Consider the following 25,025-nt stretch of genomic DNA (forward strand, 5'->3'; position numbering starts at 1 on the left):
TTTGATTCAAAGTTTTGATTTATTTCATAAAGTTTATGATATATGTTTTTCAAATGATTTATCATGTATTTAAAGTGTTAAATATTTGTATAAATGATGATGGAAACATCAATCATCAAAACATATATTATTTTTATGAAAGTATTTAAAGTGTTAAATATTTGTATAAATGATGAAAGAAATATCAATCATCAAAACATATATTATTTTTATGAAAGGTGAAAGCACTACTTGATTGTTTTTGACAAAACTAATAAATCAAAACATCCACCACTCCTTTTTATCCCTAAAAACCGGCCACCCTAATAAAATAGGGTATTTTTGGGGCTTTTATGCAATTACATAAAGTTTTGATACTTTTGTGTATTTGTACTTTGACCCGAAAGTTTACGTTTTGACGTTAAGGCCTAAAAACGCTAAAGGACAAATTGTTTTGCTCCTTTAATGAAGTTTTGAATTTATTTAAATTTTGGGTTCTAGTTGTATTTACATGAAGTAGTGACTTTTGTGTTTTTACAAAGTGACCCCAAAAGTTTATGTTTTCGCAATATGGCCCAAAAAGTTGTGGTTATTGCATGATGGCCCAAATAGGATGAGAACAAAATTGTTTTGTCTCTTTAAATGAGAATTGGATTTTCATTTTGTTTAGCTCCACTTAAATCAATTTTATGGATACAAAAACCAAATGAAAATGTTGCATTCAATTAATTAGTTAAAGCGTTAATTAATTAAAGGATGATTATGAACCTAAGCCTAATATAATTGAGCTATGTGAAAGGCGTTTCAAATTTGTTTGAACCATGGGAATGTGTAGATTAGATTTTGGTTGTAATTTGATTTGATCAAATGTTGTAAAAGGGCATAAGTCCTTCTTTACTTTAAGGTAATTTGTTTTATGCAAATGTTGTAATGAGCATAAGCTCATCCTTTACTTTGAAGTATTTCTTTCTTGCTTTATATGATATGCATGAAAATGAAGTAATTGGGTCCAACGCCCCTAAGACAACACGCCTTAATGTGATTAAACGCGTAACTAAAATCAATCTCCATCCCTAGACCGAGATTCAACACAAGGCTCGTGTTGAATCTAAACAAAGGTTCATAGTCATCCTAAGGCCCTAAGGCAACTATATAGTCCATCAAATGAATGCAAACCTTATGTTAGTAGTAACATATACTCTTGCTTTAAAAACCGTTTTAAAAGCATAGTGAGAGTATTATGTACAACTAAAACAATCATATGGACCAATAGTTGTAATAGGACCAAAATTGTTTTAATAGAGATTAAAATGTATGTTTATATGTGATGAGACCAAAAACCCTCAACCAAACCAATATTAAGTTGATAAGCGGAGAGTGCTTAGAACACTCTTTCGTGGCCTTCCACCGTGGTGGGATCCAATCGTTTATGACTTGTACACCGGCTTCACCCTATCATGGGGGAGTACAAAGTGCATGCTTATACTCAGGAGGAATCCATACACATATGATGAGGTGAGTGTAGGCAACGAGGATGGCCAATATCATATCATTGTGAGGCTATTCTTGAACCCCTTCATGAACCAAGCATGGTGGGAAGAACTTAACTAAGTGCAATGGAACCAATATCATATCATTGTGAGGTTACATTCTCTAGAGGCCAAATAAGATGGGTACTTGCATGAGTTGCAAATGAGTAAGCGTACTCTCTCATTATTATTGTTGCTAGCCATATATCGTATCATCGTGAGGTGGGCTTGGTAATAGTGAGCCTCCCATAACCTACTAGGAGTTTCATCCAAAACTCTCGAATTCCTATGAGGGATATGGAATTTGCCAAAAATAGTGAGTGGTGCTATTTGATTTAAAGACCCAAATCAAATGGCTTAAAATCAATCAATTTATATTCGTTATGTATTTGATTACCAATATATTTGCAAACGCTATCCAACACTTGACAAATAAAAGCCGAACGTTTAGTTTACGGACTTGGTACTACAAAACCATAGATTGTCTTTAATGGCTTGTAAAAGTACCAAAGTAGTCTCATCCTCACAATCTTCCTATTGATAATGTATCATTAGAAGAATATGTTAGAAAAGGTCTATCATAAAGAGGACAACACTTTTAATGTCATAATTCTTCAATTACAAATTGTTGTATGAAGAAATAAGAGTTGCTTTGAACAACCCTTAGTCAATACAAACACTTGGTGCTTATTTCTTTGTTAATTGAACAAAGAACTTGAGAAGTAAGCACAAGGGCATGGACACTTTATGTGCCATGATTCTTCACTTACAAATTGTTGTATGAAGAAATGAGAGTTGCCTTGTACAACTCTTGAAAGTTTGTAATTATGTTTAGAACATAATGGTTGGTTGACAAAAATAGTCCATTAACATGGACTTATGATGATTTTGAATCATTGAGTGTTGAAATGTTAAACCACTTAACGAGACGGAAACTAGGCAAGGACTTCACCTTTGTTTCCCTATCCTAATGGTTCACTAAGTTTATGGTAAACTATGTAGTGAACAATAACCACATACTCTCCAAATTGTTTGATGTGTATAACACAATTGAAAAAGGTTTCAAGAGAGATAGTGGGAGTTTAGGGACCATGACTAATGTAGTCAAAGGTGAAAGTCAAATAAAGAAGATAAATAACTCCAAGGGAACAAACTTTCTTTATGAAAGGATGGACATTGGAAGGGGTATTTGCAAGAAATGTCTTGCAAGTGTCAAGAACACACCTTTCGAAGGTGTTGTAAAATGTTCTTGAATAGTTCAAAACAGTTGGTTCTTCTACTTGAATGTATGATTCCATATTAGTAACTATGTTTTACAAATCGTTGTAAAAGTGTGACTAATAAGAAGTAGAAGATATATAAGAGAAGAAAAGGTGCTTCACATACGGAACGTGAATAAGATATAGATCTCTGCGAAAGCAGATAGTACTTACTTCCTCATATGAACTACCAAAGAAATTGGATTATAGTAATCTAATTGATTGTCTCTATAGTAGAGATGATATGGTAGTGTTAACTGTTTAGAATATAATGATGCTTAAAACCCAAAAGGTTGCAAGGTAGTGACTAATCCCAACTAAATTGTGATACCTCTAAAACATAAGTTACGAGTTGGTGAAACAAGGATGTTTTGGATCGTTAGATCCGGATCCAATACCTTCTTGTTAAAATTGTATAGAGGCGAAATGTTCGAATCTTTATTCTTTTGGAAAGAAGAAAGAATCACAAAGTTGTTGAGGTTAATTCACTTAGATGTTAGTGGCACTTGTCCACAACATAATACTACTCATGTTATATGACATTCACCGAAGATCACTCTCGGTTGGACTATAGTTTATTTTGAATAAACACAAGTCCGAATACTTTGCAAAAGGTTTCAAAGAATTCAAGAAATGTAAATAGATGAGTAAGATATCTAAAGTATTTACCTCCTTAGATTTGATCCAAGGAAAGGTAACACTTTAGATGAGTTTCCTTGAAAGATATCAAGGAAAATAGCATCATAAGATAATGTATTTCTCCATTAGGAGAAGAACGAACTCGAATAAGATTTAGTTCGTTAGATGTTATCTATTACCCATATATAGGATATATACTTCTAAAACAATATGATTGTCAATTAGAAGATCTTCCAATATTTTCATGACTCCATAAGATGTAGTTGGAAAAGAAAGACAAATCTTAAGCATGTTAGAGATTTGGGGTTGTGTGCTAATAAGCAATATTTGTTTGATAACAATCTTGTAGGATATCCTTAAAATAACTTTTGGATATCGCTTCTATAAACCAACTAACAAATGTTGTTTTGTTGGGTAGTTCATTGTAATTCTACAATGTGATTTGCCTAAAAGCAAATGAACGAGAGATAGAACTCAAAGAATGGGTTCTTTGAGAGACAAGATAGTAATCAACAAATATAACAACCTAGTTCCTATACCACAAGCTCCAAGGTAGTCGATAAGAATGAAAATCCTTATGACTACATTGAGTGCATATACGATATATACTCAAGGAAATGGTAAAGTACCATTTGACTCGAAATAATGAAACCTTCATAGCTAATTGGTAGCTTAAGGTAACTACAATCAAAGAGAATGGTTGACTTTGAAGAAACCATCTTTGAGATAGGCTTGGTTTCAATTAATTCGAAGATTGCTAGCTACAACTAAAATGGTGATTCAATGTTTTGACATAATATGGGTTTCCGAAACCATTATTAAGATAGTCTTGATAATATATGTCCAAAAATATAAATCACAAGACATGTAAGTTGTAGAGATCCATCCATCATGGATCTTAGCAAGTTAGTGGGAGCTATTTGCATTTTATGAGGAAAAAGGATCAAATCGTTTGATTTCTCATCAAGATGTAAATGAATCTTTTGTTTACGAGTTTTACAAAAGATTAGTGGGAGTTAATCATGTTCCTAAAATTTAAGTATATATGATATATTAATTTTGGAAATGAAAAGAATACTTCTTCGTTAAAGTTATGACTTTAATACATTATATGAAGATAGAATGTATATGGGAGATATAGTCTATATACTTGGGATGGAAATCTATAATGATATATTTCATGATATAATTGGATTATATCAATCCCTAATAATAGACAATGGATGCTAGGAAGTTTCTCATATGATGATAAACTTCAATAAGAAGGACGATTCTAGTGAGACTAGCAAGTTGCCCTTCTCAAAGGGAACGTACCCTTTGACTCCCATAGAAATAATGCGTAAATTGAATCCTTTATGCATAAGCAGAAAGGTGATTTATGTATTTCATATTGTATGAAAAACATTGATATGAGTTGTACCTAGAACGGTACAAGACGATATCAGTGCAAGCCCAGGATCAGAACCGTGGCAACTGTCAAGTGAGTCCTTAAGTATTTAAGAAAAACTTAAGGATAGATTCCTCAAAGAATGAGGAAGAATTAGAGTAACGTAATGGACGCGTAAATGTATTAGATTATGAATCTGATCCATCATTGGATGTTTCTTCATTATGAATGAAGAGATAAACAAATATCTCTTTATTATGACTAAAGAGATATTTGGATGGAAACATTAAAGTAATGACTTTAGTGTGTTCCATTATGAATGCAAGATATATTGCCATATAGAAGTTTACAACAATGTTGTTTGGATGGGAAAGTTCATTTATGAACTCTCTATTCGATTCCAACCAGAAAGTGTATGACACTAATGGGGCGATAGCTCAAGCCTGGGAATCAAGGTCTCATCAAGATCCGAACACAAATGAGAGACTGAACCACATGATTGAGAATCATGTATAATGGTGACGTCGTTATTCTCAAGGTTGCTTCTGTGGATAACACACATAGATATCCACTGCCTAGGCCTACTATTCAGCTATTTATGAAATGACTACAGAAGAGGTATCATCAAGATGACCAAGCTGATTGGCTCTAGTGCAAGTGGGAGATTGTTGGAAATGTGCCCTAAAGCCAATCATGTGATGATACTTTACGGACATTTCACATGTTAAACTAATCTAGTTTTACATATAAAGGGCATACATTATTGTTTGAGCCGTCTCATATAAATGTTATATGCTTAAACGATAAAGTCCAAGGAATATGTGATTGGGAGAATGTAATCTAATGAAGTTAGATTCATGAGACCATTCTTTCGTAGACACATCCTAAACGTTCCTGATCATAGGATTGTCAATTGGGCGTTGACAGTCCGTTAAGATCAGTACGTACTATGTCTTCTCTCAGGGAGAGTGATTAGTCTCGAGTCATTGGTGTGTGTGACATCAAGACAAGTACGTAGGTGCTCAATAGAGAATGAGTTCACTGAACGTGATCAACGAAGAGTTCTTATATTCCATGTCACATGAGAACTCATGGTTGGGATAATGCAAAGTAGTCCTTTGACCTGAGGCATCACAGTTGTCTTGTGGTTAAGTCCTTGATCTTTGATTATGTCAAAGTCACCCCCTCGGGGTGTCCACGGCATCGTTGGGGTTAAGCCACTTAGCTATGGAGACAAGTGAATGCGCAACAAGGGATCTCTAACCTTCAAACAGTTGAGGGAGAATACTCTATGATATGATTTGGAATCTCTGGCCAGAGTATGAATGAGATTAGGGAATGCGTTCCAAATCACATTCAAGGAAATCATATAAGCACACGAATCACATTGGATAGTAGACATGAATAAATAAACTATCATACCAAACAATGTGGTCAAGAGTATTAGATTAGAGAAGGACCGTATTGCATTTGTAATCCCAAACTGAATAGGTTCTCTATCCTCTTCTGATTAGCTTGGGTAACCATGATATGCTGCTAGGTGTCACTCATGGTTTGTGGAAGCCCTAAACGTGTGTAATCACTAAAGGGAGAATTGAAAATAGTTTCAATTCACAATCGATGTAAAATGGTTTTAATCGCCCACTACCTCGCTAAAAGGAACCTAATGGATCGCACACCATAAAAGGTGGAGATTGAAGATTAAACGAAAATGAGTAAGAATGATTAAATGGTTTAATCATTTATTTATGGCAAGGATTAATTAATATGTTAATTAATCAAACGAATAAGTTCGTTAAAGACTTCGGGATAGTTTTGGACCTTAAGGCCCAATGGGCTTCGAACGTCAAGCCCATTAACTTAAGTTGTATGACAATTTAATGAATGAAGATTCATTAAAGCCCAAAAGCCCAAAATCCCCTAAATGGCCGGCCATAGTGTGATGAATTAGGGTTTTGGTTATTTAGGTCACTTAAAGAAGTGACTATATAAATGACTTTATAACTAAATATTCATTAAGATTATTAAGGGTTTATTTTGGGGGAAAATTGGTGAGAATTGTCTCTCCATTTTCTCTCTAAAGAAGCTAACACCTTGGAGGGTACATCTAGCAATCCTACTACTCCAAGGTCACTCATTTCTTCTACAATCAAACCTTGGTGAAGAGACTTAGAGGTTCCCTATTTTGGGAACTTGGAGAAACCTATTCTTCCATCCAAATCCATGGATCTAAGAAGCAAGGAATGAAGGCCCCTATCTCTTTGGGTGATTAGCCTTTGCTTATGCAAAGAGGAATCTACAAAGGTATTAATTTCAACTCACTTTGTTTTGAGTTGATTATTGGTTCACCAATCTACTAGGCTTTGAATTTCATGGGTAATGTTTTGTTTTTGAATGCATACAAGCATGATTCCGCCTTTAATTTGTTAATTGCATGCTATAGATGTTATTCAAATGAACATGTTTTTCTAAATAATCCCTTCAGTTACTTGGGGCGCAAGTAATCGACCTACCCTTTAGTTTTATTTCTATTATATTATGATTATCATAGAACGCTTGAGCATGGAATGGATTCTGATGGGAAGCCTCAAGGCCTACACCTAAGGCCCCACAAAGGCACCCATTTGGATTCATTCCGTTCTGCGATCTAGAGAGTTTTGAGTATAAGAACGAATTCTGATGGGAAGCCTCAAGGCCTACACCTAAGGCCCTACAAAGGCATCTATTTGGGTTCATTCTACCTCTCGGACTCGGGTAATCAGAAGTATAATAGTTATAAAACTCCTGCAATCACTAGAACAAATATGATGTGTTCGAGCACTGGTTTAGTTATTGATGGGAAGCCTCAAGGCCTACACCTAAGGCCCCATAAAGGCACCTGTTATAACTAACACGGTTTCTCGGATATATACATATATACAACTAAAACTCGACATCCATTTTACATCTGCCATGCTGAAGATGGCAGTGGCACGCCTGAGCACCTAAAAGTTAACCTTGATTGTGAGCCTCAAGGCCTACACCTAAGGCCCCACAAAGGCACCTCTCAAAGTTAACTCTATCATTCTCTTTCAGCCTTGCCCGACGAGCCTTGCTAGAAGAGTCTTGCCCGACAAGACTTGCCCGATGAGACTTGCTCGACAAAGCCCGACAGTGAAGTAGAAGCCCGACAGCAGCCCTCAACCGGCGCTAACCTCCAGGGAAGCTGTGTGCTCGTCGGCCAGGAAACATCCCCGACGGAAATTCCTGACGCGAACATAGTTTTGGCACGCCCGGTGGGACTTCCTTTTTTATCAGAAAATATATGACAAAATGCCAGAAGATTTTCAAACCACATTGTTACAAATGTTGCAAAGATTGGAGAAAGCCTCCACAAGCTCCAGAAATGATACAGACTTGGTTCCTCCCGAAGGAAAAAGACTTAGAGCCAGCCAGCCAGAAGAGATGATGATGGCCAAACCTGCAGTTCCCTTCTCAGAAGCCTCTATAAATATGATCAATATGGCATGGGCGGAGAAAGGAAAAGAAAAGATCACAAGGGAAGCAGAGGAAGAAAGACTGGCTACAAAACCTACAGGAGGGATGATCAGATCGCCCGAATATCCAAAAGCAGCCATAATCAAGGGGATGGTTATGTGTAGTAAGTGCCAATGTGAGTGTGAGCTCGAAATTCCCCCGGCTGGAATCCTCATTGATCACGAACTGATCAGGAGGAAGGAAGAAAACGTCAGAAGAGAAGCCCGCGAAAAGATTAAGCATGCAACAAAAAAGGATACTTCCCGAAGCGTTTTTCAACGACTAGGAGGTGATTCCCAACCCAAAGCTTTGTCAGAAGTATTTCGAAACCATGAAGCTTCTGAAGAGGCAGAAGATATCGAGGGGCGCAAATCATCCTCAATATGGCCAGATGGGGAGGGAAATCAAGAGGATTGATGGGATAACCAATCCTGTTAGAAAAGGAAATCTTGCCCACCTCGGGCGAAAATGGTACGTAGTCGGGAAGAACGGACAGCCTACCAAACCAATGGGAGTCTCCATGGTTAGGAGGGTTCAAAGGCAGCACAAAGCCTACATGAATTCCCTGAAGACCCCAACAACATCCGAAGCCTTCAAAAATCAAAGGTTGGAGAAACAACATCTGGGGGAAGTAGTCAGCTCTGTTGGAGAAGTAAGAAAGAGGTGGAAAAGGCCAATAGCAAGACAGAAGGCGAGGGGGATCACGTGCCGCAGAGCCAACACCCTGGGAAGTATAGGATTTTGAGGAGAGCTCAAGAAGATCTGATCATGGTGCCAACCCCTGGGTGGAAGCCAGAGCCTATTTGCGTTGGAACTGTTTCATTTGAGAGAAGACCACCTTCTCTACCATTGGTGGATCCTTTTGGTGAAGTTCCAAAACAAACACTGTATACGGACATGAATCAACAGCAACAGGAGGGGGCATCAGAACCACTACTTCTAGCCGATGCAATGGCCTGGTTGGATGAATTTATGGACCAGATTGGGAGCAAGAAGGAAGATTTGCTCGAGCCTAGTAATTTCCATATCAACATGGTATATGTATTGTCCGCCACGTTTGGTGCCAGACCTGATCAACCCGCTACTATGGAGGGTGATTACTTGACAACTGAGCCAATGATGGCACATGTCAATGTGGAGGTAGTTGAAGAAGAAGACTCGGGCAAGGCTGAATCTTCAGAAGCATCCAAAGGTGGTCCTCTAAGGATTTATACAGACAAGATGGTGTTTAGCCGCCCGAGCATCTCGCTGGCCAACCATCTGAAGCCCATATATGTTACAGCTCACTTGGAAGGTGTGCCCTTCAAAAGAATTCTAATTGATGGAGGAGCAGCTGTTAATGTGTTACCAGCCAAGTAGATGAAGAAAATGGGGAGAGGCACGGATGATCTTATTCCCACAGACCTCACGGTCTCTAGCTTCTCAGGCGCTATCACCAAGACTCATGGGATATTGCCTTTAGAAGTGGATTTGGGATCTAAACAGATAATGCTGGCATTCTTTGTGGTGGACTGCACTTCCACTTATGGGGCCTTACTCGGAAGAGATTGGATCCACCAAAGTTTGGCCATACCCTCCACTCTTCATCAACAAGTAGCTGTTTATCATGAGGCGGGCACAGAAGGACCAAGCTTTTGGGAGATAGTAGAGGCCGAATCACGGCCATTCCTCCCCACAGCTAATGTTGCAGAAGCAAGTTTCTACAACCCCAATGTAGGAATCTTGAAATGTTCAGGAGCTGATAAGAACGGCCGCCCTACCAAGGTGACGGCCCAAAAGCTTTTGGAACAAGGAATGCTCCTTACTAAAGAGGAGTGGGATAGACCTTGTATCATCCCAAATCCCCTACACCATCAATGACTGAACAAAAGAAGAAATATCAGGTAATGGCAGTCAGATCCCTGATTAAAAGACTGTTGGTGTATGGGAAGGGAAGAAGGCAAGAAAGGGAGCTCTTGGATAAGGAAGAGCAGGAATGGCAGGAGGGAGCTTCAACCAGCCAGCATGAAAGCAAGGAGGAATCTTGCAGAGAGAAACTGGATAGGGCCATTCAAATGGCCGAGTGCATATATGATCTAGACGGGCCAGACGACTTGCCCGAGAGCCCGAAGCTGGTCGAATTTTTATGTGCAGAACCGGATAAGCCATCACCAGAAGTCCAGGATCCTCTGGAAGTTATTGATCTAAGAACAGAGGAGGATCCGAGACCAATACAGATCAGTGGTTTATTAGGGGTTGATGATCGGGCAAGGATTATTTGTCTTTTGCAAGAATTCAAAGACTGTTTTGCTTGGCATTATACCGAGATGCCAGGGTTAGATTCAACCTTGGTGGAACATAGAATGCCCATCAAAGAGGGATATAAACCTGTCAAACAAGCACCACGAAGGATGTCAAAGGAGATAGAAGAAAAGGTCAAAGAAGAGATTGAAAGGCTGGTAAAAGCTGGCTTTATTAGACCAGCTAAATATGTGGAGTGGTTAGCCAACATTGTACCCGTTTTAAAAGCTGTGACAAAAGTAATATGATGTTGTGTTGACTACAGAAATATTAATAGTGCCACGCCGAAAGATGAGTATCCCATGCCCATGGCCGATTTATCCATAGATGCTGTAGCAAAACATAAAGTCTTATCTTTTATGGATGGAAATGCCGGGTATAATCAGATAAATATGGCTCCAGAAGATATACATAAAACAGCTTTTAGGTGTCCCGGTCATGTGGGGGCATATGAATATCTGGTCATGCCATTCGGGCTCAAGAATGCTGGTGCAACCTACCAAAGGGCAATGAATGCCATCTTTCACGATCTGATTGGCCAGAGCATTGAAGTATATATTGATGACATCATGGTTAAATCTAAGACAGAAGAGCAGCATCTAGTAGACCTCAAGCAAACATTGACAAGAATGAGAATCCACAAATTGAAGATGAATCCAAAGAAGTGCGCATTTGGAGTCAGAACGGGCAACTTCTTGGGATTCCTGGTGCATCAGAGAGGTGTAGAAGTGGACAAGAACAAATCTCGGGCAATAATGGAGTCACCTTCACCCACCAATAAGGTACAACTCAAAGGCTACTAGGCAAAATTAACTTCTTGAGGAGATTCATTGCCAATTTAGCGGGCAAGATCCAGCCACTGACTCCTCTACTAAGATTGAAAGATAAAGAAAACTTCGAGTGGGGACCGCCACACCAATAGGCATTTGACAACATCAAGGCCTATTTGACTTATCCACCTGTGTTGGTGCCACCTCAAAGGGGAAAACCCTTAAAGCTGTATATTTCTGCCTCAGAAAAGTCAATCGGGAGTTTGCTAGCCCAAAATAATGAAGGTGGGAAGGAGCAGGCAGTGTACTACCTCAGTAGGATTCTGACCGAGGTAGAAACAAGATATTCCCCAGTGGAGAGATTATGCTTGGCTCTATATTTCACTGCCAGTAAACTAAGGCATTACATGTTACCTTGTCACGTGCACATCATCGCCAAGACAGATGTGATAAAGTACATGTTGTCAAAGCCAATGCTAACAGGAAGGATTAGGAAGTGGATTCTAGCCTTATCAGAGTTCAGTTTCCAGTATGTACCCCAAAGGGCAGTCAAAGGTCAAGCAATTGCCGACTTCCTGACCGAGCATCAAGAATTTCAAAGTGAGGTGATCAATATCCCAGGAAGCCTAGAGGTTACTAGCATTTGGATCCCGCCAAGAAAAGATATTTCGGGCAAAGAAGATTGGGTCCAGCAAGAGATAAGAAGAGTAGCTGGTCTCTGGATCACTCATTGGAAGTTATATTTCGATGGATCTCACACTCAGAAGGCTTCAGGAGCTGGGATAGTGATTGTAAACCCTCATGGGGTTTATCATTATTACTCATTTCTCCTCGACTACCAAGGAAATACTAATAATCGGGCAGAGTATGAGGCCCTAATAATTGGTCTGGAAATCCTGATGGATTTGGGGGCAGCAGAGGTAGAGGTCTTTGGTGATTCGGAGTTAGTAATAAACCAGCTAAATGGTGAGTTCAAGTGCAGACATATCACTATGGCGGGGTATTACTTGGCAGCTACGCAATTATTGAGTTTCTGGGATTCTGAGATATCAGTCAATTATATTCCCAGGGGATTCAACTTAGCGGCCAATGAGATGGCACAACTAGCCTCAGGAGTGCCAATACAGGAGAGGAAATATGGGGTAGATGTCGAGATCCAAAGAAGAAACCTTCATTCTATCTTAGAAAGGGGATTCAGTCTGGATATAATGGTTCTAGAAACCGAGATAGAAGATTGGAGGTCACCTATCATTCATCATTTGAAGGATCCCTCTTCGCCTACAAGTAAGAAAAATAGACAGCAAGCAACCAAGTATGTCTTATGGGCGAAGAACCTACTAAGGAAAACTCCGGATGGGTTACTATTAAAATGCTTAGGCCAAGAAGAATCCATGAGAGTAATGGCCGAAGTACATGAAGGAATATGTGGAGCACATCAGGCTGGGACAAAGATGAGATGGTTGCTTAGAAGGTACGGTTATTTCTGGCCCGACATGGAGAAAGATTGCAAGTCTTATGCCCGAGGTTGTGAAGAGTGTCAGAGGCACGGACCTCTCCAACATGTGCCTTCAGTACCTTTAAATCCAGTAGTCAAGCCTTGGCCTTTCAGATGATGGGCGATGGACTTCATCGGGAAAATCTATCCAGCTTCTAGTAAAGGGCATACTTTCATAATTGTGGCAACGGATTATTTCACCAAGTGGGTGGAAGCATCAGCAGTAAAATCCATAACTTCAGCCGCAGTCAAGAATTTTATCGAGACCAAGATTCTGCACAGATATGGGGTGCCCGAAACTATAGTAACGGATCGTGGGCCATCTTTTATTTCAAAAGAAGTTGAGGAGTTTGCAAGCAAGTACAAAATAAAGATGATCCAGTCCAGTCCGTACTATCCTCAATCAAATGGCCAAGCAGAGGCCAGCAACAAGATCCTGGTCAACATTATCAAAAGAATGGTGGTAGATAGTCCAAAAAAGTGGCATGAGAGGCTGGGGAACACTTTGTGGGCATACAGAACTTCCAAGAGGGCAGGAACAGGGACAACTCCTTTTACTTTAACTTTCGGGCAAGATGCGGTGCTCCCCATGGAGATCAATGTAAGTTCTGTCAGAGTTCAGAATCAATTTGGGTTACACAATGAAGAGTACATCGAAGCCATGTGTCAAGGAATTGAAGACTTAGATGTAGCCCGAATTGAAACTTTGAACCAGATTCAGGAAGGAAAGAAAGCAGTTGCCCGAGCTTATAACAAAAAGGTAAAGATGAAGTCTTTCAAAAAGGGAGACTTAGTATGGAAGACAGTCCTCCCGCTAAGAGCTCAGCTTCGGGGCTTTGGAAAGTGGAGCCCGACATGGGAAGGTCCTTTCATTATTAGTCAGGTATTGGATAAAGGAGGATACTACTTGGCGGACCTCGAGGGAAATGGGCAGAAACATCCCATTAATGTTAAATTCTTGAAGAAGTACTGTCCTACATTATGGGATGTTAGAGATTGTTACATTGAAGAGGGGGCAAAGTAAAGCAGGATTCGGGAGTTTCATATGCAGTGTTTGTTCATCAACCATTCAAAGAAGACATAAAGATAAAAGTTGTTGAAATAATATTTATTTCATGTCGACAAGTTGGTGAAATTTACAACAGATTCAATTCCTGCGTATTACATTTGATTCTCTCTGGATATAGTGGTGTTTTCAGCTGGTTTTCCGATATCTTCATGAATAGGATCTGATCAGGTGATCAGGTTGTACGGCCAACATGTGCCTGGTAGAGGATCCTCCGACAGGACCGTCACCATATGTGATGGTGAAGCCTGACTTATCACCGCAACAAGCAGGAAGACAAGCCTTCAAGAGGAAACCGCCTGACCAGGGGTGTTGGAGATAGCGGGGTGTTCGACCAAGGGTATTGGAGATAGCAGTCATTTGATGAAACCCCTTTTTCTCACGAAAAAGGAGTTTTAGGAAACCCCACTCAAAGCTTGAGGAACCCATTTCTCAGTTTTTAAAAAAGAAAACAAGAACGCTCGAGGAGGATGGAAGGGAAGGCCGAAGAGGATTTGATGGCTTGACAGAAGAGATTCCAAGCTAGAATTTATAGGGCTCAGAGGACAGTCCAAAGGTCGTGAGAAGAGCAAGGGGCACAGAAAACACAAGTTCCAAAAGATTGATATACACGCATGCGGATATTCAATCAATGATGGCGCCTGGGATTCCAACCTTACCATTAATTGAAGGGGGCACTATTTGGATTAAAACTTGACTTTGGGCTCAAGAAATGAGCTGGCCCAAAAGGAGGCCTGAAGGGAAAGTCGGCCGAAGCCCAGCTGAAACCCAGAAAAGCAGAAAAAGCCTTTTCTGACTTGGTGCAGCTCATGAAGACCACTTGTTCACCTACCCAAGGGCCAAGTGGTATAGACTGACCAGCTACACAGCCCATAAAGTACTTTATGGTGGCATTACATGTAAAATAGCTGATGAGTCATCACCCTCAAACCGCATTCGGGCAAGGCTGCTGCTACAAGAGGCCAAGCCGAGTTGTCTATATAAGAAGAAAGAGAAGCCAGGAATAAGGACACTCAATCAAACAAACAAATGCAAGCACAAACTCTGCTCAGAGCCAGATTTGCCTTCAAAACGAAGCTGTAGTCAGCCCAAGCCTTCATCCCTTTCGGGACAAGCCTTCATCCCTCGCGGGATAACCTTTCCTTCAAACCTTTGTAATAGCTCTGCTACCCTGTTTAACCTTGCTATAGTATCGATTCATCTTTTGTAATCTCTCTCTCTCTCTCTCTAAGCTTTCAGACCCTTGATAAAACTACAAAGATAAGAACCTGCAAGACGAGCAGCCTTACCTGATAAGGTTTAACCTTGCCCGACCTTCTTTGCTTTGTTTTTGTCTTTTCATTCATTAAGCCTAGCAATATGTTGTATACTTCCAGTTATGTGCAAGTTATTTCTAGCAATATGACTATTAAAAGGCTTTTTCAGTACTTGGATCCGATTTGAATATATCTTCAGTGTTCAAACCAGATCCAAGTCCTAAGCCCTCGGGCATGCAAATCTGATCAGTTAAAAGTCCTTGGCCTCAAGGCATAAAAAAGAACCTTATGTGGACTTAACCCATCCACGACAGTCCTTGATAAACGAGAAGTCCGAAGTTACTTTGGGCGCAAGTAATTGACCTACCCTTTAGTTTTATTTCTATTATATTATGATTATCATAGAACGCTTGAGCATGGAATGGATTCTGATGGGAAACCTCAAGGCCTACACCTAAGGCCCCACAAAGGCACCCATTTGGATTCATTCCGTTCTGTGATCTAGAGAGTTTTGAGTATAAGAACGAATTCTGATGGGAAACCTCAAGGCCTACACCTAAGGCCCCACAAAGGCACCTATTTAGGTTCATTCTACCTCTCAGACTCGGGTAATCAGAAGTATAATAGTTATAAAACTCCTGCAATCACGAGAATAAATATGATGTGTTCGAGCACTGGTTTAGTTATTGATGGGAAACCTCAAGGCCTACACCTAAGACCTACACCTAAGGCCCCACAAAGGCACCTGTTATAACTAACACGGTTTCTCGGATATATACATATATACAACTAAAACTCAACATCCATTTTACATCTGCCATGCTGAAGATGGCAGTGGCACGCCTGAGCACCTAAAAGTTAACCTTGATTGTGGGCCTCAAGGCCTACACCTAAGGCCCCACAAAGGCACCTCTCAAAGTTAACTTTGTCCTTCTCTTTCAGCCTTGCCCGACGAGCCTTGCCAGAAGAGTCTTGCCCGACGAGACTTGCCCGACAAAGCCCGACAGTGAAGTAGAAGCCCGACAGCAGCCCTCAACCGGCGCCAACCTCCTGGGGAGCTGTGTGCTCGTCGGCCAGGAAACATCCCCGACGGAAATTCCTGACGCGAACAAGGACAATATTGGTATTGTTGAAAAGTTAGGGACAATATATGTGTCGTTAAAAGTGGACTTTCAGCCCGACTCTATGACAATTCTACATGTTGCACCAATTATGTTAACAGGTTCGTAAGGACCAATTTTTTGTTCTTTCTTTTATTCGATCATTTGCTTGTTACACCTGCCTTGCCGTGTGGATACTCCAGAAGACTCAGCTCAGCTTATAGGCAAGTTACAAAGTCAATTCATCTTTCTTCCTATAAATTATATGTAAAACTTACAGTAATACGCCTTTCTTACACACACACACACACACGCAAATATGAAATTGGAGCTTGGAGGTGGAATTTTGATTGCGGTGCTAATTCCCAAAGAGCACTCAGCTTCTGGAAGTTTAATTGAGTCTGCAATACAGAAAGCCCTTGAAGATGCTAGGTAAAACGTCGTGTTCTTGTCAACAATAATCTTCAGTGAAATGTTATATCTTTATATATGCTAATTGAAGTTGTCTTCTCAGGGATAAGAACACAATAGGAAATGATGCAACTCCATTCTTGCTCAAGAAAGTGAATGAGCTAACTGGAGAAGCTTCACTGGCTTCGAGTATCCTTTATCTATTCTTCTTTGCACAACAATGATAAATTCATCTTCTAACTCCTTACGTATGGCGTTGACTCATTCAAGCCTAAGGTATATAGGAGGCTATATTAAGATGAAATTCTCATGAAATTTTATGTAATTTTTTTCATATGTTTTTTCACAGCCCGTCCCGAAATATTAGAATATTCATTCTCGAGGACGTGAATTGACGGTTTTGCCTTTGGACAGGTTGAGTTATTTTGTGTTGTGGTGTGTATGTGATGGGAACTAAGTGATTATATAATTGAACTAATCCCTAAATTTTGGACCTAAGTGAACTAAAAAGGGATTTGGTTTTGTTTTGGTTGATTGGTGACTTTTGGACCCCACACATTACACCCCACTTTCTCTCTCTCTCACCCTCCCGTACTCTCTCTCTCTCAGATTCACTCTCTCTCTCTTCTCTCTTGTATGGACGAGACCTAAAACCCTTGTAAACGTGATGGATCAAGGTGGAGAAGGGAACCATTGTGTTTGTGAGGACCATACGAGTTCAAAGGTACCATTTTTAGGTAAGGAAACCTTCGATTTCACCTGGAAACCCTATCTCCGATTTGAACATTGTTCATGCAAACGTTAAATCTTGTGTGTTTTGGAAATTTCAAGCTCACATGGAGCTTAAGGAGATCCTTACGAGGCTCGGAGTACTTCGTTGGAGGTTTTTGGACGTCGGGATATCGAGATATGCAAGTTTAAAGTTTTGGCCGGAAGTTCGGGGATTCTCAGGCAAGATCCAGTGGTTTTGGGAGCTTGAAATTGGTATGATTTTATTCTAAATGTTGTAAGCTTCGTTTGGGTACATATTTCATTAAATTTGGTTGAGAAACAACGAAGATATAAGGATTTGAAAAATTCCTAGTTTTCCGGCGACGGCGACGGTCGCCGGAGCCTGAGGTTGAAGACGATTCTGACGGAATATTCTGACGCCGTCAGTTAAGTTTAGCGGAATATTCCCTAATTGCTGTTACTGTTTCCGTCAGAGTACCCTGCGTGTGACCGCGCGTCTTGCCGTGCACTCGTCGGCGCGTGGCAGCGAGTGGGTGGATGAAAATTTATTTTAAAAATTTGGGGACGATCCTGAGGTTGTGTAGGTCACGGTGGTATATTCATATACCCAAATTGAGCAATATATGAGAAGTTATTACCTATTGTTGGTTTTGTGCGTTAAATAACGTTTATTCGGTTATTACGCCTATAGGTGAGACCTATTCTCAAGACGTGCGTAATCAATTGAGGATCGAGCGCTACAACCCATCGACTTATCTGTGAGTGGGCAGTTATTTTCAGTATATATATACTTGACGTTTTTCCCAGAAAACGTATTTAAAGGAAGTGTGATTTAAATGCCACGCTATGCCTATGCCTATATTTTATTTTATTATATGCATTATCATAATTATGCATATTGTCGCATGGTGTTGTGGAGGCCCATGTAAGCTCAAATGAGTTATGTTTTGATTATGTGAATTGTCAATGATATGTTATGTGATTGAATAAGGTTGAGCTCATAAAACTGCACCTAGGGTGATTGTGATTTAGCCAGAGATGTGAAATACAAGCCTGTTTATTTACGTCACCTCCCGCACTATATGCTCATATTGGATCTAACTTAAATGCACAGTCTTGTCGTACAGACCTTATTCATAGTTCCAACTCGTAGGTGACTAGCGATTTATCGCCCGGCTAGTATGAGAAAATAGAGTTGAGTATAATTATATTACATTCAATCTTGTCGAACAGACCCTGTCTAGGAGTTCCGACTTATGTGCAGTATATTGCCATATAGGTCATAGTAATGACTCCGGCTAGATTGAGTTTGAGCTATGAGTTCAACCGTACAGACTACCATAGGGGTTCCGGCTAACATATCATATTTCTATGAATTTATTCTTACTTGAATTGCTTACTCTGTTATATATTGGTATGACATATATTTGAATATGATTATGTGAAGCATGATTGTAATGATATAATTACACATATATATTTATGTACATTCTTATATATTAATTTTGGGAAAAATTATACTTGTTTTACGGCGAGAGATTAGTATATTCAAAGGAAAATAAAGTTTTTCATGTAAATGTGTTTTACTGACCTACTCAACTTTATTTTTCGCCTCTCTAGCTTTTTAGTTAGCAGAGTTTGGTGGCCACGAGGAATTCAACGGTGTTCTGACAGATCCCGAAAAAGTAGGATTCACCCTCTGGTGTTATATCTTAGTAATTGTCCTACTTGACTGCAACTAGTATCATTTCTTAGTTGGGATTGTTAGTCGCTTGGTTTTAAATTGTTAGTATTTCTCTTACTCTTTATCGTTTCCGCTTTGAGCTCATGGCTACGTCACTCTCATGTGACAGCCAGCACGTCTCAACTTCGGTCAGGGTGTGTCATGTTTGATTTATCTGTTGAGAATAAATCTTACATTGATGAGATGAGGGACCTTGCATGTGCTTATAAGAGGTTTGGCTACTCCTCATATTGCCAATTGGTTTTATAATAGAATCCCAGCTTTCTTCATGGTATCAGGGCAGGTTGTCCCCCGTGTGAAGCCAAAAGGCCACACGTGATCCACATCACCCTGTTGTTGTTGTGTTATCCATGTGTTACGTGAGGGGACGTGTTGAGAATAAATCTCACATTGATGAGAGGAGAGACCTTGTATGTGCTTATAAGAGGTTGGACTACTCCTCGTATTGCCAATTAATTTTATGGTGGCACTCCAGCTTTCTTCATTATCAAATCAGTTACTTAACCAACATTTAGACATTGGACTGGTGAAGAACAATGCACTTGTTGGTGCTAAGGTTGTTGTAGCACTTGCGCAGATTAGAGAACGTGAAAATAAAGGTAGGTAACGTTTTGTTGTTTTGCTATAATAATGAGAAAAAATCCATGTTTTTATTGGAGAAAATATGTTTTAAGGTATGTAAGCATTGACGAAGAAGGTCGTTTCAGCCTTGTTCCTCTTTTGATTCGCTAATGCTTGAGTAGGAACATGATTAGTGCCATCCAAAGAGCAGCACCGTAAGATATCCTTTTGTACTTGAGATCAGTTTGTTCGGAGGAATGTTATCATTTGTGGAGTTTGTCCTATCATATTTTGGAATTTTATTCTATACTACGTGGTATTCAATGATACAGAAAATGGACAACTGAAATTGAAAATAGAAGATCTAAATAGTTATGGAAATCAATTCTAAAGGCTAAAATACCCGTAGCATTACGTAGCATTGAAGCCATACCTATTTTTTGTGGTGTAAATGTTTATAGATAGAAGCATTCCGACTTGGACTTAAAGACTAAACTCTTTAGATTTCCATCTCTTACTATTTTCTTGTCTTGGCATTTTTAAGTTATTCCATCATGTATACTGTGTCTGCCATATGCTATATGCAATGACATCCTCCAGGAAGAGTCTTCAATTTCAAAGACTCGTGAAATTCTGTCATGACTCTAATTGTCAACTTTGTGTACTTTTTGAGAGGATAACTGGTTGTTGGTGTTTCCTGATTATATATAAGCAAACCCAGAACAAGCACAAGAATGTGTACTTGCCAAAATAGAGTTAATTCCTTGATATATTAGATGATTATTTCTCATTACAAGATGAACATATATATAGGGAAAGAAAGAAGACATAAGACCTAACTTTGCCTAACTTGCCTAACTTGCCTAACTTACCTAACTTGCCTAATTTACATAAAGAAAGTTGACTAGCCTAACTTCACTAGCCATCCAATACTCATGGCTGCTTTTAGTTGACACTCCCCCTCAAGCTGGTGCGTAAATATCTCGAATGCCCAACTTGCTGAGTGAAAGATGGAAAATCCTACTTGACACTGCCTTTGTTAAAATATCTGCTAGCTGGTCATCACTCTTCACATCAGGCAAGTTAATGGTACCATCAACCAACCTTTCCTTAATAAAGTGCCTATCCACTTCAACATGTTTAGTACGATCATGTTGAACTGGATTATGAGCAATGCTAATGGCAGCTTTGTTATCACAATAAAGTTTTGATGGCTTTGCAGAATTAAAACCTAATTCTCTCAACAAAGTCCTGAGCCATAACAATTCTTGCACACCATGTGCCATACCTCTAAATTCAGCTTCGGCACTGGATCTAGCCATTACATGTTGCTTCTTACTGCGCCAAGTAACTAGATTTCCTCCAACAAATGTAAAGTATCCAGAAGTCGATCTGCGATCAGTTACTGACCCAGCCCAATCTGCATCAGTGTACCCTTCAACTTCTTGATGTCCATGATTGGAAAACATCAAGCCTTTTCCAGGAGCAGACTTCAAATACCTGAGAATGCATTGTACAACATCCATGTGGGCTTCACTTGGCCTGTGCATAAATTGACTCACTACACTTACAGCATAGGCTATGTCAGGTCGTGTATGAGACAAATAAATCAACCTCCCAACTAATCTTTGGTACCTTTCTTTGTTAGCCGGAACTTGATCATGATAGTCTCCCAATCTATGGTTTTGCTCAATTGGTGTGTCTGCAGGTTTACAAGCTAACATCCCAGTCTTAGTTAATAAGTCTATAACATATTTCTTTTGAGAAAGAAAAATGCCATGCTTTGATCTTGCAACTTCAATACCCAAGAAATATTTCAGAGTACCCAAGTCCTTCATTTCAAATTCCTTGGCTAGATACTTTTGAAGTTTTTGAATTTCCTCGACATCATTACCTGTAACCACCATATCATCCACATAAACAATTAAGGTTGTAAGTTTACCTCTATCATGCTTAAGAAATAAGGTATGGTCAGCTTGAGTTTGCTTGAACCCATAACTTCTCATTGATTGAGCAAACCTGCCAAACCATGCCCTTGGTGATTGTTTCAATCCATACAAGGACTTCCTTAACCTGCATACTTTGCCAATATCGCAAGTGGTAGTGAATCCTGGAGGAAGATCCATGTATACCTCTTCATCCAAGTCTCCATGTAAAAATGCATTTTTTACATCAAACTGTCGTAGAGGCCACCCTAGATTTGCTGCCAATGACATAAAAACCCTGATAGTGTTGATCTTTGCTACCGGAGCAAATGTCTCCTGATAATCAATGCCATAGGTTTGAGTATAACCTTTGGCTACCAGTCTAGCCTTGTACCTTTCCACTGAACCATCAGCTTTATGCTTTACTGTGAACACCCATCTACACCCAACAGGTTTCTTGCCTTCAGGAAGTGCAACCAGTTCCCAAGTGGAGTTTTTTCGAAGCGCTTCCATCTCTTCAATCATAGCCTTTTTCCATTTTGGATCTTTAAGAGCATCCTGTAACTTATTAGGAGCTGAGACTGATGACAATTGGTTTGCAAAAGATATATAAGAATTTGACAAGCGATGAGATGAAACAAAATTAGATATAGGATATTGAATACCCTTTGTAGAAGAATGACCATAACGAACAGGGGGTATCCCTCGATTTTCTCGAATAGGATAACGAGAACCCTGAGACTCACGATGTGGTTCATTTGAATCATTTGGATCATCACTTAATGAAATCTCATGATTGGACTCATCAAATATAGTAGGCTGAAAAGAGGGAGAATGAGTGGTTACCTCAGGATAATTCGTACGAGTAGTAGCTGATTGGTCAGAGAGTTGGTCAATGTGGGGATCTGTCTGTAGGTGGCCTATCTCATCATCCCTTTTTTCTTTATCTCCCTTTTTTCTTCTCCTCTCATACACCTTCAATATTTTTTCACCTTGTGCCTCATCATTAGGCAAATTTGCACCATCACCGACATCAGACAAGTGTTCATCTGAAAAATGCATACCACCAATGTCAAGCGACAACTTCTCTTCCTCCTTACTCCATATCTCCCCCTAAAGAGAAGTGGCCAAATCTTCTTTTGAAAAAAATGCCTCGTGTTCCCGAAAGGTAACATCCATAGAGACAAAAAATTTCCCAGTGGGAGGATAGTAACATCAATACCCTTTATGAGTAGCAGAATAGCCAATAAACACACATTTGATGGCTCTAGGATCCAACTTATCACGATTGTGCATGGGGACGTGAACGTAGCAGACACAACCAAACACTTTTGGAGGAATATGAAGGAGTGAAGGAAGAGAATGATATTGGGAAAGGGTCTGGATAGGTGTTTGAAATTGGAGAACACGTGATGTCATGCGATTGATAAGAAAAACAGCTGTGTGAATGGCATCACCCCAAAAACGTTTAGGAACGTGCATAGCAGAACATAAAGAGCGAGCCACATCCAAGAGATGACGATTTTTACGTTCTGCTATACCGTTCTGTTGAGGAGTATGTGGACAAGATGTTTGATGAATGATACCGTGTTGTTGAAAAAATGTTCCAAGTCCATAATTCAAATATTCTTTCCCATTATCAGATCGAACAACTTGAATTTTAGCATGAAATTGGGTTTGAATCATTTGATGAAAGATTGGAAAAATAGACATAACCTCACTCTTATTTTTGAGTAAGTATACCCAAGAAACTCGAGTGCAGTCATCAATGAAAGAGACAAAGTATTTAGCACCAGTATAAGTAGGAATATGAAATGGTCCCCAAACATCAGAATGAATAAGAGAGAAAGGAACATTACTTTTATGGGAACTTAAAGGAAATGAGACACGATGATTTTTAGAAAGAATGCAAGTTTCACAATGGAAATCAGAAACCTTGACTTTAGAAAATAAAGAAGGGAATAGATATTGCAGGTACTGAAAGGAAGGGTGTCCCAATCTTTTGTGCCATAACCAAATTTTTTCAGAAGCTTCAAATTGTTTGGCCTCCACTTGACAACTATAACTTGTCTTCTCACAATCGGGTGGTAAGTCCAAGTAGTATAGACCTCCCCTCTCTCTACCATGACCAATCAATGTTTTCGTTCGAATATCCTGAAACCAACAATGGGTAGGAGAAAAGATGGCAAGACAGTTTAGTTGATTTGTAAGTTTACCAATGGAAAGCAAATTGTGAGAAAGATTAGGAACATGTAAAACAGATGAGAGAGATAAGCCTGGTGTTAATGAGATGGAGCCTGCTCCAAGCACTGGAGTAGAAATACCATTAGCAACTTTAACGGTATTTAAAGGTGGAGTAGTGTGAGAAACAAACCATGTAGAGTTATTGGTCATGTGGTCAGAAGCCCCTGAATCAATGATCCAAGGTTTATTGGGAGGAACAATTGTAGTGTTCAAGGCAAAACCAAAGTTACCTGCATCGACTAAGGAAGTAGAAGCAGTAGTAGGAGAAACTAAGTGAGCAGATTTATCCACTCGAGGTATGGAATGCGTTGGTGTCAGATGTGCTTGTGATCCACCAATGCCTTTCTTTTGATTTTCCTTCTTTTGAACCCACCAATTAGGATATCCATGCAGCTTGAAGCAAGTGTCTCTAGTATGCTTATCCTTGTCACAATAAGTACACTTCCTTGTATCAGTAGTTTTGGATCCACCTAATCGAGAATTGGAGACTCCACGGGGAAATCGAGACGGAGCAGCTACCATGGCGGATCCTTCCACTTGTGGGCCAACCAACATAATGGTTTGCCTACTTGCTTGAGCATTCACAAGAGCATAAGCAGGACGAACAGAAGGCAGAGTTGTTTGAGTCAAAACTTGACTGCGAACATGATCTAAATGAGGATCAAGACCAGCCAGAAAATCATACAATCTTTCTTCCGAAATTTCTGTCTCTCGGGTAGCAATATCATCAGCGCACTTCAATTTTCCAGGACGCAAGAAATCAATTTCTTGCCATGTTTGCTGAAGTTTACCATAATATGCAGATAAAGGTTCTCCATTCTGGCGAGTCGCCAGTGCTTGACGGCGAAGTTCGTATAACTTTGATGCATCTTTTTCAATTGAGTAAGTTTGGGTAACAGCATCCCAAACATCTTTTGCAGTAGGGAGTCGGAGAAAAATGGCCCGTACATCTCTGGTCATGGAGTTGAGTAACCAAGATTGAACCATGGCATTCTCTTCCTCCTATATAGCATACAATGCATCAGCTTCTGCTGGTGCCATTTTTGTTCCACTGACATAAGACCATTTACCTCTGCCAGTGATGTAGATGCGGACACTTTGGGACCATGAGGAATAGTTGGACCCATCCAAC

At 39.7% G+C, this 25,025-nt stretch overlaps 1 protein-coding gene across 1 annotated transcript; it reads left to right on the top strand.

Annotated features, from left to right (window-relative positions):
* The first annotated feature begins 9,677 nt into the window (after nt 1–9,677).
* LOC139194723 (uncharacterized) lies at nt 9,678–12,972 on the top strand. The gene is made up of 4 exons (XM_070819628.1): nt 9,678–10,073; nt 10,241–10,623; nt 10,855–11,371; nt 11,512–12,972. The coding sequence occupies exons 1-4, from the start codon at nt 9,678–9,680 to the stop codon at nt 12,970–12,972; spliced, it is 2,757 nt and encodes a 918-aa protein (XP_070675729.1).
* Nucleotides 12,973–25,025: the final 12,053 nt, after the last annotated feature.

This window comes from Malus domestica, chromosome 03 (assembly GCF_042453785.1).
Source record: "Malus domestica chromosome 03, GDT2T_hap1".
Classification (NCBI taxonomy): domain Eukaryota; kingdom Viridiplantae; phylum Streptophyta; class Magnoliopsida; order Rosales; family Rosaceae; genus Malus; species Malus domestica.

Excerpts from the sequence above, each read along its gene's own strand:
- LOC139194723 (XM_070819628.1), top strand. The coding sequence starts at position 9,678 with ATGGGGAGAGGCACGGATGATCTTATTCCCACAGACCTCACGGTCTCT. Across the intron at positions 10,074-10,240 it reads AGAACGGCCGCCCTACCAAG|GGAAGAAGGCAAGAAAGGGA; the intron begins GTGACGGCCCAA and ends GTGTATGGGAAG. Across the intron at positions 11,372-11,511 it reads CACCTTCACCCACCAATAAG|GCATTTGACAACATCAAGGC; the intron begins GTACAACTCAAA and ends CCACACCAATAG.